Source organism: Dermatophagoides pteronyssinus, unplaced genomic scaffold (genome assembly GCF_027571235.1).
Source record: "Dermatophagoides pteronyssinus isolate colony J.1.1.1.1 unplaced genomic scaffold, Derpt_VIB-CSIC_2022.12 sq0001, whole genome shotgun sequence".
Classification (NCBI taxonomy): Eukaryota; Metazoa; Arthropoda; class Arachnida; order Sarcoptiformes; family Pyroglyphidae; genus Dermatophagoides; species Dermatophagoides pteronyssinus.
This window is the reverse complement of record NW_027461525.1, coordinates 1,621,298-1,640,741: the sequence shown is the minus strand read 5'-3', so window position 1 is coordinate 1,640,741 and position 19,444 is coordinate 1,621,298. Positions and strand designations below refer to the sequence as shown.

At 27.0% G+C, this 19,444-nt stretch overlaps 7 protein-coding genes across 12 annotated transcripts; 3 read left to right on the top strand and 4 right to left on the bottom strand.

Annotated features, from left to right (window-relative positions):
• Positions 1 to 813: 813 nt before the first annotated feature.
• On the bottom strand, positions 814 to 4,961 carry LOC113793227 (G-protein coupled receptor 83-like). Its single transcript, XM_075821799.1, has 3 exons — positions 4,677 to 4,961; positions 3,579 to 4,585; positions 814 to 3,449 (listed from the first exon to the last, which is right to left on the bottom strand). The coding sequence occupies exon 3, from the start codon at positions 2,517 to 2,519 to the stop codon at positions 984 to 986; it is 1,536 nt and encodes a 511-aa protein (XP_075677914.1). The 5' UTR covers positions 2,520 to 3,449; positions 3,579 to 4,585; positions 4,677 to 4,961; the 3' UTR covers positions 814 to 983.
• Positions 4,962 to 5,689: 728 nt separating this feature from the next.
• LOC113793555 (uncharacterized) lies at positions 5,690 to 19,414 on the top strand. 4 transcript variants are annotated; one of them, XM_075821809.1, is made up of 5 exons: positions 16,948 to 17,149; positions 17,284 to 17,330; positions 17,467 to 18,123; positions 18,200 to 18,658; positions 18,739 to 19,414. In XM_075821809.1, the coding sequence occupies exons 3-5, from the start codon at positions 17,625 to 17,627 to the stop codon at positions 19,308 to 19,310; spliced, it is 1,530 nt and encodes a 509-aa protein (XP_075677924.1). In that variant the 5' UTR covers positions 16,948 to 17,149; positions 17,284 to 17,330; positions 17,467 to 17,624; the 3' UTR covers positions 19,311 to 19,414. The 4 variants fall into 4 exon arrangements, with proteins under 4 accessions (XP_075677925.1, XP_075677924.1, XP_075677921.1 ...); XM_075821810.1 differs by lacking the exons at positions 16,948 to 17,149; positions 17,284 to 17,330 and adding an exon at positions 5,690 to 6,601; XM_075821806.1 differs by lacking the exon at positions 17,284 to 17,330.
• LOC113793235 (GSK3-beta interaction protein-like) lies at positions 6,713 to 8,166 on the bottom strand. Of its 2 annotated transcripts, XM_075821840.1 has the most exons (3): positions 8,062 to 8,166; positions 7,801 to 7,862; positions 6,713 to 7,649 (listed from the first exon to the last, which is right to left on the bottom strand). In XM_075821840.1, exon 3 carries the CDS (start codon positions 7,552 to 7,554, stop codon positions 7,018 to 7,020), a length of 537 nt encoding a protein of 178 aa, XP_075677955.1. In that variant the 5' UTR covers positions 7,555 to 7,649; positions 7,801 to 7,862; positions 8,062 to 8,166; the 3' UTR covers positions 6,713 to 7,017. The 2 variants fall into 2 exon arrangements, with proteins under 2 accessions (XP_075677955.1, XP_027199029.2); XM_027343228.2 differs by lacking the exon at positions 8,062 to 8,166 and having other exon boundaries at positions 7,801 to 8,005.
• Positions 8,147 to 9,802, top strand: LOC113793236 (uncharacterized). Of its 2 annotated transcripts, none has more exons than XM_075821850.1 (2): positions 8,147 to 8,165; positions 9,158 to 9,802. In XM_075821850.1, exon 2 carries the CDS (start codon positions 9,207 to 9,209, stop codon positions 9,735 to 9,737), a length of 531 nt encoding a protein of 176 aa, XP_075677965.1. In that variant the 5' UTR covers positions 8,147 to 8,165; positions 9,158 to 9,206; the 3' UTR covers positions 9,738 to 9,802. The 2 variants fall into 2 exon arrangements, with proteins under 2 accessions (XP_075677965.1, XP_027199031.2); XM_027343230.2 differs by lacking the exon at positions 8,147 to 8,165 and adding an exon at positions 8,598 to 8,939.
• Positions 10,548 to 11,982, bottom strand: LOC113793329 (adipocyte plasma membrane-associated protein-like). The gene has a single exon (XM_027343342.2). It carries the CDS (start codon positions 11,888 to 11,890, stop codon positions 10,571 to 10,573), a length of 1,320 nt encoding a protein of 439 aa, XP_027199143.2. The 5' UTR covers positions 11,891 to 11,982; the 3' UTR covers positions 10,548 to 10,570.
• LOC113793323 (uncharacterized) lies at positions 12,423 to 13,545 on the top strand. The gene has a single exon (XM_027343338.2). The coding sequence runs from the start codon at positions 12,842 to 12,844 to the stop codon at positions 13,484 to 13,486; it is 645 nt and encodes a 214-aa protein (XP_027199139.1). The 5' UTR covers positions 12,423 to 12,841; the 3' UTR covers positions 13,487 to 13,545.
• Positions 13,493 to 15,465, bottom strand: LOC113793316 (uncharacterized). Its single transcript, XM_027343330.2, has 2 exons — positions 14,089 to 15,465; positions 13,493 to 14,022 (listed from the first exon to the last, which is right to left on the bottom strand). Exons 1-2 carry the CDS (start codon positions 15,272 to 15,274, stop codon positions 13,616 to 13,618), a joined length of 1,593 nt encoding a protein of 530 aa, XP_027199131.2. The 5' UTR covers positions 15,275 to 15,465; the 3' UTR covers positions 13,493 to 13,615.
• Positions 19,415 to 19,444: the final 30 nt, after the last annotated feature.

The following is a 19,444-nucleotide window of genomic DNA, read 5'->3' as shown; positions in this document are numbered from 1 at the left end:
AAAAAAAATGTTGAAATGACAAATGACAAGAAAAAAAAAGAATGTACACTTTTATTTGCAAAAATACAGATACAGACAAACAGTATTTTTTGAATTTAATTTTCAAAAAAAAGAAACAACAACAAAATAAATGGACAGGAATGAAAAAAAAATTCAATGATTCAATTGTTTTACGATGACATATGTGCTAACAACGACGACAACAACAACAACAAAAATATCATTCACATTCTTTTGATCAATGTTTTTGTTTCCTTATTCGTCTTTACACTTTCATTTTTATTTTTACTGAAAATTTTCTTTCTTCCACATTGATAATAACATACAATTGATTGTTGAAAGGACCAGAAAGAAATATTATAGATCAAAAGACGTAAAAAAAGTTGTTAAATTCAATTATGACTCTAAAAGTATTTTTACACTTAAATAGTTTCAAATGAAAAGAAAAAATCAGAAAAATTCTTGGAATCATTGAACACATCATTCTTTTTTCTTCCATGTTTGTTTGTTTGTAATTTACGTTCATCAACTCATTTCTCTAATTTTTTTTTATTCTCTTCTAGTGTTTTGTCATTACTTTCGTCGATGACATTTTTTTCGTCATAATTCTTTTTTTAAGTAAAAATATAAAAAAAAGAAGTTAACGTATGGTCGTAATCGATCGATTGAATTATGAAGTAATACGAAAAGACAATTGTTTTCAAATTATTATTTTTCATTTTTTGTTTTTGTTCCTGAAACAATTTATATTGTATTTAATTCAAATATAATGATGACAATTTTATTTTTTTTATATATAATAATAATATAAAAAAGTAGAAAAAAAAGCCATTTAATATGTCAGGAAATGGAAAAGAGAGAGAGAGAGAGAGAGAGTAAAATTTGGACTTTGGATTTATGATATATAATGATAATTATTCATTATGATGATGATGATGATAAAGTTCTACTTGAATTTTGATCTGGATTTTCAATATATTGTGTTATGGTTGTTTTGATATATTTTGATTCGGTTGATTTTGTCGTGAAAATTGATTTTGATCTTGAGATGGTTGTCGTTCATCCCTACCACTATAACAACAACGACAAAAAAAGCGACAGGGAAACAATTGAGTTAAACAATTCCATACATTTTTTGCTTCTTGACGAAAACTTTTGTTTAGCCAACAATAAACAAATGGATTATAACATACTGAACTTGTTGCTAACCAAAGACAGAATAAAAATGCCGTATGATTGTATGATTTAGTAATACCAAAATCCAATAAAAGATAATAAACATTAAATGGTAACCAACAAATAGCAAATATAGCAACAATTAATGCTAACATCAATAAACGGCGACGTTTATGTTTATTAATCTTTTCAGCTCTTGATTCAGTCATTTGGCCAACTTTACCCTGAGAATTTATTGTAAAGGCAATTCGTGTATATATGATTGCTGCACAAGATAATGGTATAATATATTGTGTTGCTGTCGTATATAATGTTAACCAAAGACTAAATTTTGGTCCAAACCAGCTAGGCGTTATCGGTATACATCGTCTTATTGTGCGTGTTTTATTCATTTCCATTATCATTGTTGTTGTTGTTGTTGATGATGATGATGATGATGATGATATGGGATACTTATAATTACTATTTTCATCAGAATCCAAGATATTAAAATCCTCAATAATTGCAATGTCAGTTGTTTCAATTCTTTGTTTAAAATCATTTCTTGGATTAGTACCACGATTCTTATTGCTAGTACTTTTCATTTCTGAATCGACAATAATATTATCCACTTCAATTACAGTGACACGATTAAAAACTGTATGTGGCAATGAATGTAATGCTGCCATTATCCATATAGCAGATATGATTAAAATCATTTTGGTTCTAAGCTCTAATTTAAATCTTGTTGTTGTTGTTGTTGTTGTACGTGTTTTTGATGATGATTCTGATTGTGAACAATTAAGATGAACAGATTTATTAGTGGATCGAAACAACGGACATAATATATTGAAAATATAACAATCCATTAGACAACAACAACTATTTCCACCACCATCATCATTGGTTCTATTAGTAGATGATTCTATATTTTCACTGGAGGTACCAGCGTTTCCGTTAATATTTTTATCATTATGATTATTATTATTTGTTGTTGCTGTTGTTGTATTTGCATCATTTGATGTTTGTTTAGGCCGAAATTTATAGATAGCTTTACAACGATCGATTGCAATCACAGCCATTGTAAAACTAGAAACATATACAGAATTTGCTTGTACAAACGAAACTAATATACAAACAAAATCACCAAATATCCAATCGTTGAGAATAATATCGGCAACAGTGAATGGTATATTAAATATGGTCATCATTAGATCGGATATAGCTAACATTCCAATCAATACATTAGTTGAATTGGCACAAAAACGCCGTTGTCGGAATAATGTCCGACAAACTAAAGTATTACCACAAAATGAAACAATAATCAATAATGAAAAACTGATCACAATCACGATGCTTGACATTTTATCTTTGATGTTTGGATATTATTATATCTCACTATTTTTTTCGGGTAAAAAGAAATTTTTGTTGAACGACGATGTCACTTTAGAGAAAATAAAATCTCGCTAAGTGATAATTATTATAATTATATCGATGAAAGTTGATAGAATTTTTCTTTTTGAGTGTCATTTTCATTGAAATCATATCAATTTCGTTTGACAATATAATGTCAAGGTGATTTGACTATAAAAAAAATATCTTGTTGAAGTTAATAATTAACATGGAGAATGTTTTCAAGTTTATAATTATAATGAGAAATGAAGAATTGAGAATGAAGAATACATATACTTCAACATTAATGATCGATTATTTCACCAGTATTTCATCAGCAATGAATGAAATTAATGAGCAAAAGTTTATGATGATGATAATGATGATGATGAAGGAAATGAGAAAAGATTATTGAAGAATATATATCAGAGACAAAAACATATTGTTGGAAATAAAATTCAATGCTCGGCTCATGTTTTTTTTTTGTTTGTCGCCGGTATTTGATTTATTTGTCGTTATTAATAACGGCTATCACACACACATTGGAAAAAAAATAGAACGAATATTTTGTTGAATATTAATTTTCTAGTTTCCGGTGTGTACACGAATTGATAACACGTTCAAAATATTAATGATTCACTTAATGAAACAATGAATAATGAGATTTCATTTCGAAAAAAAATATGTTATTTAGTAACAGATATTTTGAGTAATGAGTTTCAACATTGAATAATCGAAAAACAGTAGGTGTCGAATTCTTCACGATTCCATATATACACACAGACATTTTGACATTTGAATAAAAAAATTCAATTGCTTGAGAATGATCGGAAAAATACTGATTTTTATTCGAACAGAAATCGATGAAATCTCACTGTGTCATCACTTGAAGATGTTTTTATCTGGAAAATATGGTTGATTTAGTGCAAACAAACAAAAATATAGAAAACAGATGGGAAACAGAAAAAATAAACAAACAAATTTAACATCTTTTTATCAGTATTGTGATTTAAATAAACAAACATAAATACCATATGTGTACAGTTGAATATTGTTAATGATGATGGTCGAACGGTGTTTCAATTTATTCGATTTAAAAGATATGATAAACTAGACGATGATGATAATGATCAGATCATCATGATACCCTTCTTTTTATAATGAATGTTTTTATTTTTATAGTAATGGAACTGCAAACACACACGCACAACAGATTGATCATTAAGAGATCACAGAAAAGAATACTGAACAAAAAAATCGTTAATCGAATCAAAAGATAAAAAACATTTTGTGATGTAATGAGAATAAAATGATCTATATAAAAAAAATAGAGATAGAAACCAGATATGTCAAATTATTCGACTAATGTAGTAGACAAATCAATTATAGTTTTGTTGAATAGTTTTTTTTTGTTGATTTTTGTCAGTTAACGTTGATCGAAAATTGATATAACATTAATAATAATAATAATAATAAAGACAAAGAATTTCTATCATTCTTATGTCTTTATCAAATTCATTAAATGTCGTTGAAAAAATATTTTGACGAATTGAACAACTATTATTGATGATAAATTGAATGAACATTGTGAATTTAATAAAACAAGGAATTCGTTGGCTGAATTCGACAGCTTCAGTCTTACTGTCTAGTTACCGAAAACGATGATGAAAACTTAGACAAGAATATTGTTTCGATGCCTGGCATTTATTCGTTTTTTTTTTCGTTATTTGGCGCGATCTGCAATGAAATTCACTGACATTATATTGTGCGCTAGTCCCGACCATCAAGGCAAAATAATCTGGATAATTTTTTTCTGCTGATTCTCGATACATTATATTCTTTATATACAGAATTGTGCCTAGTGGTAAGTAGTGGTAGTGTAGAATTATATTTAGTTCTTCTAAAAGATTCTTTAAATCAGCCGTTTTCAATTGGTTCCAAGTTCAAGCGGGCCCAGTAAGAGAAATATTTTTTTCTTTTCATTCAAATGAAAGAATATTCAAAATCGTGACTCGAATCGTTGGTTGAAAACCTCTAGCTAAAATCACACATTCATATAGAAATGTATGAAAATATTAAAATAAAACAAACGATAAAATAAAAAAAATAAAAATAAAAAGCAAACATACCGGATGTTTATATTTGTGCCAACTGAAATAAATGAATAATAATGTTGAATTCCAATGAATTACGAATTGACCAATATGAATTTATTGATTTTATTCTATTTGAAATTTCATTTTTAATGTTTACGAATAGGTAGTTATTCTTTATTTTTTTTTATTCACATTCGAATCATTATTTTGGAAAATCTATCGCAAACACAACTTTTCTTCGGAACTAAATGTTCAATAGTGGTGACACCTATCGTCTAAAACGTGTTTCAAAAATTTCGAAAACCAAAAAAAAAAAAAAAATCATTTGCTATTGCAGAATCAAACGAAAACAAAACAAAACAAAAAAAAAATTATTCTCATTTTATATTCTGACATTGGAAATACTATTAGAAAGAATACATTTTGCAAGCTGGCTAAGTAATTTAGAAAATTGAAAAATTGATCTCCAATGTGAATTGTGGTATTGTGTGTTGTGTGTTCTTTTGTAAAGCTTTTCGTTTGTATGGATGATTATGATGATGATGATGATGATGAGCATTATTCATCCATAAAATCGACAAATTTACTAGGGGAGGGGGGAAGAAAACAAACGGATATCCATTCATATTAAACTAAATACAGTCATAAAAAATTCAAGGATTATAATGGGGTAGAATTTTTTCTTTGCTAAATTCAGCAAAAAATATTATTTTTTCTTTCACCATTAACGGTGGACACATTTGTATTCGGTATTTTTTTCTTTGATATTTCAAACGTAATTTATTATAATTTACAATTCTTTTCCATTCCTTCTTTTTTCACTATTTGAAAGTGTTGTTTTAGTTTTTTTTTTTGGTAGGGGGAAAGAAATTTTCATCTCGAAAACTACTCGTTGTATTTTCCATGTTGGTAACATCATTGTAATTAAAATGATTATAAATAAATAATTTATTTATAATTTTCTTTTTCTTTTGCTCGTCGAAAACATGAAAATAATTAACTAAACTTTATTTTTAGTAGATTGTAAAATTTTATCAACAACAACAACAACAATGTAACGTATATGGATTATGTTGTTATCTGTCATTGGTTGTCAATGTGGATGTTAAACATGAGAAAATCTACAAACGGAATTTTATAAATTTTGTAAATTTGATTTTTGTTTTAAAATAAAAAGGAGCAATACCGACTAAACTAAAGTGGAATAAAATGGAAAAAAAGGCTGTCAACAAAAACAAAACAAAGTAAAATGAAAACAAAACATTTTTCTCTATTACTTTATCAACTGAAACGGAAACAGCGACAAACATCAGTCAATCAAAATGAAAATATTATTCTACAATGGATAATCATTTTATCATCATCATCATCATCACCAGCAACGATAACGATAACAAAAACAAAAAACATCACAGCTATGGTGTCATTATTTTCCCATTTTTTTGTTTTGTTTTGTTTTTTAGTTAATTTTTATGAATTTTGTTTTTGACACACACACAAAAAAAATATTGTTTCATTTTAGAAATGATGATAGTGATATCGTTGTTGCATTACTTTACATGTTTATGAATAAATTAAATATCATCATTTAATAGCATCCAGAATCTCTCTCACTCTCTCTCTCTCTATTTGTGTTAATTCTTGTTGCCAACCGATTCCATAGTAAACAATTCATAAGAAAAATATGTAAAAAATAAACTATACGTGCGTGACATTATAAAGTTTTTTTTTCATTTTATTAATATATTTGTCATATATATGTCATTTATTCATCAAATTTGATATATTTATAAAAAAAAGCCAAAATGGAAGATAATTATTGAATGAAATTGTTTTATCGATAAGGATGTAAAAGGGAATGAAATTCATTATCATCATCATCATCATCATCCTTTTATGTCTCTGGTTATGGTTTTGTGTTGTGTTCGCCATTATCATCTTCATCAGAATTTGTTTAAGTATACTTTTTTTTGAAATGAATTTTTTTTAAATCAATATTATAATGGTTTATTATATTTATTGATACACATTAAACAAACATATTGCTTGAATTTTATGAATTTATAATAGTTTGTGAAACAAAATATAATGATAATAAATTATGATGATGATGATGTAGATTGATTTGTTTAAGTAACCATTGTGTGTGTGAGTGTATGCGTTTAAATATAATAATAATAATAATATTAAAACAACAAATTAAAGATAATAGAATATTCAATAACGATAATCAACAACAACAAAAAAAATAATAAGAGATACATGCAAAATATAAATATGAGAGTGTGATTCTATAATGTTGATAGAAGGATTTTTTTTTGAAACATTAAAAATAACCAAAAATATGTGAAATCTTTCATTTTGTTTAATAATATTATTTACAAAGTTTCATTAGTCTTTGTGCAAGTTCATCACTGAATGAATTTCTATATGAAGGTGATATTGTATCCAATAATGAATATGGTGTTTCATAATAACTATTTAAGGATATTTGTAGCGGTTCTTCTGACATTGATGATGATGAGCTAGTGATTTCAATAGAATCATTTTCATTCGGATCATCGATTGTATCAAAACCACGACCGCATATACGGAAACCAGTCGAACTTAATTCGATAGTCAAACCAATGGATTCTTTTGTTTTAAGATTCATGTATACACCATTATTATCGCATGGTAAGATTGATGAAATGGACATAAATTCAACGAATGGTTGAATATCATCAATTACGGCTAATGCTTCAGATCGCCAACCTTCTTCATCAGAATCATCACCATTTAGAAATCTTTCATCAGTTCCTTTAATAGCTTTTTCTCGACGCATATATTCTTCAGCGGAAATTGTTTCTTCATGTTCGTCTTCCAATTGTATTGGCTGTTCGATGATAATACTATCAGCAGATGTAGACATATTTTGATGAATTTCTTAGTTAAACGTCATAAGTAGAAAATTTTAAGAATCAAAAACAATCAAACAACCACTACGACAAGAAAAACATTCGATTCCTATGAAAAAACAAAAAAAAGAGAAAAATATTTAAAAAGTTTCAAAATGAAAAATGATCATCCAAAATAAGTGATGATTATGTGAATGAGAATGTTGAATTTTTTCATTTGGTTTCAACGATGATTTTACAAAAAAAAATTGTATACAAACCTTTACTCTTGTCGACAAAAACAAAAAAAAACTAATAATAATGAATAATAATCATCCAGACACTTTGGTATAGCAGCAATAGAAAAAAATAGACATTTATTAATTTTTCATTAAAAATATGAATGTTTACACATTTACATAAACACAACTAAATGACAATAATCAATTTACAGAGACAAAATAAAAACATCAACAACCATTAATTGTTGAAGAAGAAAGATTCACAAATAATTTTTTTTTTCTTGTTGTTGAATAAATTACACTGGGTAATCGTAAACGATCAACAGTTATCAATGTTTTTGTTTGGTACAATTGTTCATCATTGCCAACATTTAAAAGATGTTTTTAAAAAAATACTCGAAAAAGTACTCAGAATTTTCAATTGTTTTTTTTTTGCTTCAACATAAGCCAATTTAAATTTAGTTTGTCTTTTTTGTTTTGTTTTGTTTTACGTCATTTTATTGACATTGCCAAAATAATCTTTGTGGTCAAATCACTGTTACTAATTAGAAGAATTTATTCTTTTTCTTGTTGTTGTTGTTGATGATGATTATCTTCAATAGTATTTCGTTATTCATTAAAGAATAGATATAGATCAAAAACAAAAACACAGGACATTCGAAGAACAAATTTTTTTTTAATGCCGCTAAAGTCAGTGTATATACATTCTGCTGACACAAAATAAGTGTTAAAAAAAATTACAGCTGTAAATACAAACAGACGCATGCGTTTGCCGCAAAATAAATATCAAACCGTTTTTTTTTTTGTTGACAAGAATCGATTGTATCGATACCATTGTTTTTCTTATTCCAAAAAAAAAATCTCGGAAAATCTGTTTTGTGAAAACAAACCAAAAAAGAAATGTGGATAAGATTTTTATCACTATTTTACATGTGGTTTTTAATGATAGATTTTGATTATTGATATGACAATTATATTTCGTCATCATTTACAAATTTTACATTAGCAAATTAGCCAGAAAAGAAACGGTATACGCCTTTCGAAAAAATTGCTTTTGATCATCGATTCTTTTGTCTGTTTATCGAAATCGATGATCGTATTTTGAGTCTGAAATCGTATTTCTTTTTTCTTTTTTTTTTGGCTGTCTTTTTTTAAAGTAAACACAAAATTCTTTGAAGGTATGCGAATGTAATTCTGGAAATTCGACTGTCTCTACTTTTTAAAATTATTTTTTGTTTAATTGATTAATTATAATTATAATTTTCTCAAAATATGACCTTCGATTTCATTTAATTTTTTTCTGATTGTTTTTTTTAATTATTTCTTTTTATGTGCTTGACTTGATGCTGATTTTGGCGTTCCAACTCGACGATTTTATTGATGGCTAAAAATACAGGTTGAAAATATATTAAATGTAATATCTGGTGATCAATAGGAGAAAAATTATGAATTTATCACCGTCATTTTGTCGTGCCATTAACGAATCATTGGAAGATGATGTTTCCAACCAATATATTGAAAGTATAATGGATAAATTTTCAATAGATTTAAATCTGTGTTTCACTAATTCCAGTTGTAACATTCAATTCCTGTTGATGCTTATTGCCAATTCAATTAAATCCTTTAGAAATGCTGATAACAGTCAATTGGTACTGATCAATGAAGAAATATTACATAATCGTGCAAAATTAATGCAAAAGTTTATTATGCAAGATGATATACATTTGTTAGAATTTCTTGTCAAAGTTATTGATTTTTTACATAAACTACAATTTTCATTATCGGAAATTGATAAAGCAATCAATATATTGAATTTTGAAGAAGTAATACCACTTTACATTCGTAATCATTGGACATTTGCCCGTAAACCGGATGGTCAACCATCAAACGTCGAAGATCGTCTAAATGTCATTTATCAATGTCTTCGTTTCAAATCTTTGATTTTTTGCTACACCGATCCAAATGATTGTTTTTAGCATATTTTTTTGCAATTCCAATGCAGAATATGAAAAAGTTTCCATTTTTTTGTCTTGTCATTATATACACAGCTTTTTCTGTTTTTTTACCTTTATCTTCGAATAGAAAACAAATGATTACGGTTTTTCCCAAACAATTGTTATTCAGAATCATTGTTTTTCATATTTGTATGTGCTGATGTTTTTTATTTTGTACAGATTATCTTTTGTTGTTGTTTTTTTTGCTACTGAGATGTCAAATTGGAAAAAAATATCGAAAAACGATATCAGCTTAGAATTCATCCCGATCAACTTTTTCGATGAAACATCTAAACATTATTAAGGCAATAACAAATACAAAAAACCAACCGATAGAAACTATTGATAAATTCGTTTCATCGTTAAATATTTTCATTGTTTTGTGATCTTCTGTTGAACGATTGTTCAATATGTTTTTTTTAAATATATATTTTTTCTTTTGTCATCGTTATTTTTTTTTGTTTTGTTATATTCAAAATGATGGAATAAAAATATATATTGAAAATTGATAAAATTCTGTTATCATCTGTTATGGATCTCAATAATAATCTGTTAATCATTCTGAAAATCAACCTACCATTCTGAATGGATAAAACAAAACAAAAATTTAGACTAAACATTGTTGTTGAATTGTAGTGAAATATGATTCCCAGGTGTAGTGTTTTAGGAAAAATTATTCAGACGCCTACTACAAAAACCTGGAAATGAATGGAAAAAAAGTCTCAAGGACAATTTTGATGAGCCTTATTCTTTTTTTTTAATCAACATCATCGTCATCAGTTTTTTTTTGGGAAGGTTTTTCCATGTTTTATTTATTAAAAAGTTTTTTGAGATTTTTTATTCGAAAATACAAGCTTACGAATATATGGTAACTTCCATGATCCAATATATAAAATTCGTTGATCAGATTGTTTGGATGAAATTTCACGAATTTCACTCATTAATTTCAATTCTTCATTATGTGTATAGATACTTTGATAAATTTTTCCATCCGAATCAAATTCAATCATCATTCCACCATCGGATATATGTAATTCACTTAACGAATGTATTCCTTGTACTGTTTTTAAATCATTAGCCATTTTATCAATAAAATCATTTGATGGTATGATTTGTTTTACAATATCAAATAACATGCCTATTAGATGTAATGTTCGCAAAATCAATGTACGTAGCCATGGTTTTTTTAGAAAATAATCAAATTCACTTGGTTTTTTCATGGTACGTGGATTGCTCATTGCTAGCCAATATGTTTTTCCATTTATACTTGGACGGATGTTGTCCAATTCAGCCGGAAGATTTGTTATTATTTTCTCTAATTTTCCGGCATTTGAACCTTTTAGCCAATATTTGTTCACAGATTTACTAAAATCCGAAAACAGTAGTGCTGTTTTATCCGGTAACAAAACAATACCATTTGGACAAAGTAAATTATTTGCCAAAATGTCTAGTCGATTTTCAGCCATATCATAACGTAGTAATCGTCCAGAATAATCAACACTTAATAAAGATAATGCAATTTGATTAAAATCATAACGGGTACTTAAATCGGTAATGTACAAGATATGTTCACCATTAGATCGTTCTTCGATAGCAATATCATCCAAAAATTTACTTAACACACCAGTAGATGTTTGTGTTTGTTCAACACTTAATACTTCGCTTACTTTGACATTTATTTTTGTTTTGCTGAAAATTCCTTCCACTTTGTAGATACCATAATTTAAAACGACAGCAAACAAAACACCTTTCGAATCGAATTGAAGTCCCAATATAATCGGTTGTTGATGGCCATTTTGTGTTTTCGTTTTATCATCAATAATTTTCACCAATGTTTCAACCGAATTATCCGTCTGTTTAATAAGATACAATGTACTATCAGCCGATCCGGTAACAAGATGACCCTGATAAATGGCTATTGATTCTGGTACAGTATTATTATCATTAAGATTGATTTTGGTAAATTCATTGATTTTTAAATCTTCAAATCGATCAAATTGATCTAATGATCTTGGTAATTGTGCTGGATAAATTTTGGGTCGAATATCTAACAATATACATCCAGGCATAAACATTATTATCGATGCAATCAAACAGATGCAAAGTAATATTTGAATAATAAGATTTAGAATCATTTTTGTTTTTTTTTCAGTGGAAGAATGTTCAATTCACCATATTAACAAATGATGAAAAATTTAGTTAAATTTTCATTTCCAATAAACATATCAATGCTTTAAATAAAAAGGGATTGTAATGATATAGTCCAATTTTGATTTGTTAATCTGTTGTGGTCATATCAAATTTCATTGATAATTACTCATCATATTTTCTTCGTATATTTTTTTCTGTATCCAAACCGAGTTATTCGATGAATTATCAATTATTGATTAAGTTTTTATTTATTTATTTATTCATTTGATAAATGTTAAAAAATTATTATCAAAAAAAAATAAATTTAGATAAACTTCGTATCGTTACAATGACAACCGGGTGTAAGAAAATGAGATTTCTGTATGTATTTTTTTTTTTAGTTTTGAAAATTGTATGCATAGAATTTGTAGAAAAATTACCGATTCAATATCGTCTGTTATAATCAAAAAAAAAAAAAAAAAAATTAGAACATTTTGACATCTGTCAAAAATTGTTTTTGTTGATACTAATATGACATTCGATCAAAAAAAAATGGTTGAGAGAACACACAAAAATATATTATCAACGAATCCTTCAACACTACAATCGAGAATTATGATTGCAAATCTTTTGATAAAAAATTTATAATTTATGGCTTCTGTTTGGCTGCATCAGGTATTTGTTTCATTGAAGGTCCTAGAATCAAGAAGAAGAAGAAGAAGAAAAAAAAATTGTCAAAATCGACCTAGTTCCATTTTTTTTACGGAAAACAAATTTATTACACTCATCATACTCCAGATATATCTGATTTGATTCAGGATTTTGGATTAAACAACGATAAAATCAAAATCAGTTCTGTTTTGATTGGAATTTTTTATTTTTGTTTTGTTTTTCATTTACACTTTCATAATCATTGGCCGTAAAAAACAACATTAATAAATTTTGTGAAATTGAACATGGAATTAAATTTCATCTTTCTATTTTTTCTGTTTCAATCATCATTATTATTTATTGTCGATGGAAAATCACAATTCAATCATCAACGACAACAGCTGCAACGATTTCAGAAATTAAATTTCAAACTAATGAATAGTACCGAAAAAAATGTTGCCATTCCGTTGATCGAGAATCAAAATTGGATATGTTCATTCATACGAGATAATTGTGGTATAATTAATCAAAAATTATTAATGAATTTTACCTTAATAACCAATGGAACTTTATGCAATGAACGTGGTGTTTATATGCTTAATATTGAACCAACCAGACGGAGTCGAGGTTCTCGTCTAATAACTCCTTATTTTCAAACAAGTTTTTCACTTAAATCATCATGGTATCAACGACGTTGTTTAAAATTACGTTATATGGTGTTTGGTGATAATGTTGTCGACAAGATTATCATCTGGCAACAAGATATGGCCAATCGAATTATTTGGCAAGGTCGACCAATTTCCGATGGTCATTGGCAAACTATACAAATTCATTTAAATTTTCTTCCAAAAATTGCAAGCCGATTTTTCATCGAAATACAAACTTTATATGCAACCGGATTCTTTGCATTAGCAAAAATTAGCATCGAAAATTATTGCGGTAATAAATGAAAATGATTTTGAAAAAGAAAATTTATTTATTGTCAGAAATTAATGGATTATGTTCAATTAAATTTTGCAAAATGATGAAAAAATAAATTATACATTGATTAATTGTAATCATAAATGAAAAAGGTGTATTCAAGGTTCAACAGGTATTTGATTTCGTTTGTTCGGTTGATTATTATTGGCACTTGGATATATGTTTTGAAAACAATTATTTGATTGATCATTTTGGCATGATTGTTCATAAGCAAGATTCATTTTGGAAAAAGCAAAACTACTTTGTCGTGTTGTCAAACGTTTTACATAGATTTCTATGAAAAAACGTGGATCACTTTGGCGAAGATTAATTGTAAGCTCAACATTATGTTCAATTAAACGGTCTGATTGTTGTTGCATCATTCGAGCAGTTGGACCAATTGAAGGACTGGTAATCGGTGATGAAAGTAAACCCGAATAAATACATTTATCATCAATGTCCTGTTGATGGACCATAATTTTGTCCAATTCTTTACCAGTTGTTATGAATGTTAATGTAAGGCAACCTATGTAATTGATTGGAATTTTTTTAAAAATATATCACAAATAACAAAGACATATTTGTATCATACCTTTTGAAGCTTGATTATGTGGTAAGTATGGTGTAATTAAACGTGCACCAATTTTATTATCAGGAAAAGTAGTTGTATTTAATACTAAATACCATTCTGGTTTTGATGTTGATTGATATGGAAAATAATTATAATTTTTAACTTGAAATAATGGTCCAGTTTGTGGATCATTTACTATTGAACAATTGTTATATGATGATATTTCGCATGTCCAATTGCGTTTTGTAACGGCAGTAGTATCGGAAGCAAAAATATTTGGCTGATATGAATAATAAGGCTGTTGATTACCGTTAATAATGATTGGTGGTTGTTGACGGTAATATTGTCGGCTTGATTGTTGATATCGTGGATAATATGGCTGATTGACAATCCCCGGATACATTGAAGGCCGATATGGATTTGATGATATTGGTCTATTGTTATTATTAGTTTCTCCTGTTCGATTACCAGCATAAGCATATCGAATAACATCATTTTTTTCATTCGGAAATAATTTTGCATTAACATTTGAAGTTTTTGGGTTTGTTGGAGGCGAAATTCCTTGCATTTTTTTACCATCTTGTCGGATCTCCTCTTCATCATCATCATCATCATCGTCATTTTCACTTGGAATAGATGTTTGATTATCAGCATTCATTGATGGTGAAACGGCTGGTTGATCAGATTGAATACCACTGGTCAAATTAATCCAATCGGTTGTTTTTTCATTTTCATTTTTTAAATTTGATTGAAATTTTAATACCGGCTTAAGTTTTTTTGTATGGATTCGATCATTATCATTATTTTTGTTCAATAATGACCAGGTAAAATTTTTATTTTTTAATGTTGAAACTTCCGATCCATTTAAAACATTTGATTTAAAACTATACAAATGTTCTTGTAATATATCAGGATCTAAACGTAATGGTCTTGTAATTGATCTACGTTTATCAGTTATTATCGGTTCTAAATAATCATTTTCATTAGTTCCATATGATCGGACATTATTATCGTATTCATATTCATCATCATCATTATCATCATCATTTGCAGCTTCATAAACAGTATTCGGATATTGTTGATAAGAAAATTTAAATTTGATAAACAACAATAACAAAGATAACAAAATAAAATTACGATGATTCATTTTTGAAATAAAATTAAAATTGAAAATATTAAAAAAATCAACCCTTTTTTCCGTTTTCATACAAACAAATTTTGATATGAGGGTTTTTCTCAACAACAGGAAAAAAAATAATTGCTGATGCGTACGTCAATAAGCAAACCAAAGAAAAATTTCTGAATATAGTTTTACGAAGAAAAAAGAAGATAGATGTGCAAATATATCCAGTTAACTTCTGCAACAAACAAAAAGCAAAAACAGAGAATATTGAACAAATGGAAGCCAAATAATGAGCAAGCGAATAAATCACGAGAAAAAACAAGTTTGTTAAAAAAGATGTTCAAGTAGTTGTGTTTGTTTTTAGGTATCAAAACATAGAATAACTAACATTAATTTTTTTTTCTGTATAAAAATCATAAATGATGGACAATGAATGAATAATAATGATGATCATCATCACGAGTTGAACATCGATCAATATATCGATGCCGATATTAAATGATAATGATGATGATGATGGAAAAAAACGGATGACAACTTTTATCCATTAAATATTTTTCATTATAATGATTGTCGAAATATTATAACCAACAATATATTGTCTGTATATCACAAAAATTCAAAATGATTTCCAATGAATTTTATTTTCCCGTTTTTTTTCTCGTTGCTATTTTTATTATTATTGATATGTTGATATTGATCATTTCTTTTTGAAATATAATTGTTGTTCTGGTTAATCATTCGATTCGATTCATTTGTTTGTTAACCGATTAATACAACAACATTAATAACAACAACAACACAATCTGTGTTCTGATCGAAATCATTTCGAATATTAAATCATAGATTTAGATGCACTAAAATAACGATTCAAATCTCTGTGTAGGATCAATAAGCTTTATAGATAATTCTTGTTTTATACTATTTTTTTTTTGAATTGGATTCGGCAATTTGATTGACATTCTATTGAAATGAGAGAAAAAACAAATAGCCAAATTGAAGAATTTTTTGTTTTGGAATCCAAGGCAACAAAGTACAAACATTGAACTGGAACAAAAATATGGTGAAAAGAAAAACAAGACAAAACAAATGTTGTTTGTATTCGATATTCATATATATGAATCAGATAAAAAACAAAACAAACAAATATCATTTCATAACAAAAAATTTTGTTATTGTTGTAATGCGGCAAAACAACGATGAAAATATAGTAAATTATAAATACAAACATAAACTCAGATCTTATTCAAAAAATATTATATTTAGGTCGAATTATTTGGAATATTTGACCTATGAACTCCATTTTCATTTCCGATTTCAATGACCTACGTATACCTGTGTGAGGTTGTTGATTTTATTTATTTATTCTTTTCTTTCGTTTCTTTTTTTTTTTGTTTTTAGCCAATAATCAAATTCCTATAGTAACTATAAAAAAACATTGATCATCATCAATTTCTTGATTATAAATTCTAAAAAGGAAATTTTAAAACAAAAGCAAAAACAAAAATATATATTATTCAATATGCTTAATGTAATTATTACTTGGAATTATACAATATTTTTTGTCTTGAAATGATGATGAATAAAAATGAATTTTATATCGATTTGATTTGATCATATCATTGCTTCAAACCGACCGACTAACAAATGATGATCATCATCAACAGTAGTCACAAATAAATCATATATCAAATATGTTTACATGTACTATACTTAGGACTGATATACAATGGTTATGATGATGATGATGATGATGATGATCGATTTGAATCTTGAGTATAATGACGTTGGTTTCGTTTTTGACTTTTCATTTGCCGAAAAAAAAGAAAATTGAGTTCTTTTTTTTTGTCATTATGACAAAGACAACAACACCGGTTTTGGTTTTATAATAGCAAAAAGAAACATTTTATTGGAATCGTTTGCTGTTGTCAATGGATACAAACGAATATGAACAATTAAGTATTCGATTCTGGTTTTCTTTTTTCTTTTCTTTTTTTTGTGGTTAAATGAAAATATGGAAAAAAAAAGTTACGTTCAAACACTACAGCGTACCAAATAATTTTTTCTTTCTTTCTTTGTCTTTCTATTATCAGATGGTTTGTATTCGGTTAAATTATTGTGAAATGTGAATGATTATGAAGTAAGGAAGAAAAAAGTTTCATTTTTTTTGAAAAAATAAATGAAAATTTTTATTCTCATTTTTCAAAGAATTCTCCTCTATGTTGATATGAAAATACAAAGACAAATAAACCAACCATAATGATTTTTCTTTTTAGTTAGATTCGCCATTACCGCCGAAAAACAAAACAACAACGCAATTAATTTTTTAATTTTGAACAAAATATTACCAAAAAAAAAAAATTCTTCTAAATGTCATTCAGTATTATTTATGCTTTATAAATTTAATGAAGAAAATTAATTAAAATTCAATTCAATGGCAACATCATCAGCGAATACAAAAAGTTTAACAAATCATGTTGAAGATGCAACACGTACGCTATGGGATGAACCATTAGCACCAATACCAGATGAAATTCCAATTCGTCAAAATCTTGATGAAATAACACATATTATTGATGAAATTGATAATGTTGTCGAAATTGATGATCAAAAAATTAATCAAAACAAAAAAGATGCCAATAACAATAATAATAACAATAATAATATTAATACAAATCATAATAATGATAATAATAATAATGGCCTACATCATGATGAATCAAATATTAATGATAATATCGATATACAACATCATGATCGTTTACATGATAGCCGTAAAATTGCCAATCAACAAATTCTTTCGATCAATTCAGGACCAATGTCTGAAGGTTTATTAAAAGTAGCTACTCCTAGTTCATTACAAGATACGGCAAAAACAATTTGTTATTTTATGTCTTGTTTGTTAATTATTGGATTTATATTTATTATTATAGGTAATTTTTTTAAAAAAAAGTTTATTGATGAAAATTTTCTCTATTTTAAATTTATTTTTTTGTGATTCGGATTAAGGAACATTATTATATATGGAAAAACAATCCGATTATATGTTTGTTGCCACTGTTTCATTGATATCTGGTATTATTAGTCTTGGTTCATCTATTGTTTATTTTGTTGCTTATTTTATTACTAAATGTTCAAAAAGAATTGATGAATCCGAACAGAAAAGATATAAAGCAAATCAATTACAATCATCATCATCAACAACAACTGTTAATTTAACAATTTCAACACCGGAAAAAGATAATGATATATCATCATCATCATCAATAATGCCAGAATCATTATATTCAAAAGAACATAATCAAAATGTTCAATTAAATAATTTAAATGTTCGATCAAATTTAAATCAACCAAGTGGTAGTAATTCAACAACTGTTGTATCGACTGTTGTAGATAAATTTGCATTTTTAAATGTTGATGATCTTGAACAACAAATAACACCTACAACAAAAATGACACATACTGAAGGTAAATTTTTTAAAAAAATATTCAATAATGAAATGAAAAAATTCCAAGATTTACCTGTTTTTTGTTTTAATTTTTTTCAGAAGATAAAAACATGTCAAAACTAATAACGAAAGATGAATTACATCAAACACCAAATCAAACAAAAAATCAATTTGATGCAAATTGGCGTCGTTCAAATAGTTCAATAAGCAATGGCGGTGGAAATAGAAGCCGTTCAAGAAATCTTTTGGATACATTTACTTTTCGTAGTCCAAGTCAATTTCCATCATTTTCAAACGGTTTACATAGTCATAGTTTAAATCGTCGTCATTATCGTCATCAAAATTCTGATTCAAAATCAGAACTTTTATCAAATGAACTTGAAAATGAAAATATGTTATTCGATGTTGATCATATTGATCCAGCAGCAGCAAATATTCAACATAATAATTCTCAACAAACAAGACGTTCATCATTGGATATCGGATTAAATAATTCATCATCAACAACAGCAATTGATGATCTTGATGATTCGAATATAATTGTTATTAATTCGGGTGTAAAAAAATCGCTAACTAATGGAATGTCTAAAAATGGAAGTAAAAATTCATTTGAACAACCATTTGTGATTGTACAATTCAATAAAAATCCATCGACTAAATTAGTCGCTTGATCTGGATTCCTTTTATCTTTATTTCATCTGAAACTTTTTATTTGGATTTTAAATATATATTAACTGTCAATTGAGAAAGTTATAACAAAACAAAACAAAACAAAAATCCTTTCTCAAGTGTTTATTATTGTAAT

Bases quoted from the DNA above. Each gene is read 5' to 3' on its own strand.
- LOC113793235 (XM_075821840.1), bottom strand. From the start codon at position 7,554: ATGTCTACATCTGCTGATAGTATTATCATCGAACAGCCAATACAATTG.
- LOC113793316 (XM_027343330.2), bottom strand. From the start codon at position 15,274: ATGAAAACGGAAAAAAGGGTTGATTTTTTTAATATTTTCAATTTTAAT. The intron at 14,023-14,088 runs GTATGATACAAA...TCAATTACATAG, and splicing joins ACATAATCAAGCTTCAAAAG to GTTGCCTTACATTAACATTC.
- LOC113793555 (XM_075821810.1), top strand. From the start codon at position 17,625: ATGGCAACATCATCAGCGAATACAAAAAGTTTAACAAATCATGTTGAA. The intron at 18,124-18,199 runs GTAATTTTTTTA...ATTCGGATTAAG, and splicing joins ATTTATATTTATTATTATAG to GAACATTATTATATATGGAA. The intron at 18,659-18,738 runs GTAAATTTTTTA...AATTTTTTTCAG, and splicing joins AAAAATGACACATACTGAAG to AAGATAAAAACATGTCAAAA.
- LOC113793236 (XM_075821850.1), top strand. From the start codon at position 9,207: ATGAATTTATCACCGTCATTTTGTCGTGCCATTAACGAATCATTGGAA.
- LOC113793323 (XM_027343338.2), top strand. From the start codon at position 12,842: ATGGAATTAAATTTCATCTTTCTATTTTTTCTGTTTCAATCATCATTA.
- LOC113793227 (XM_075821799.1), bottom strand. From the start codon at position 2,519: ATGTCAAGCATCGTGATTGTGATCAGTTTTTCATTATTGATTATTGTT.
- LOC113793329 (XM_027343342.2), bottom strand. From the start codon at position 11,890: ATGATTCTAAATCTTATTATTCAAATATTACTTTGCATCTGTTTGATT.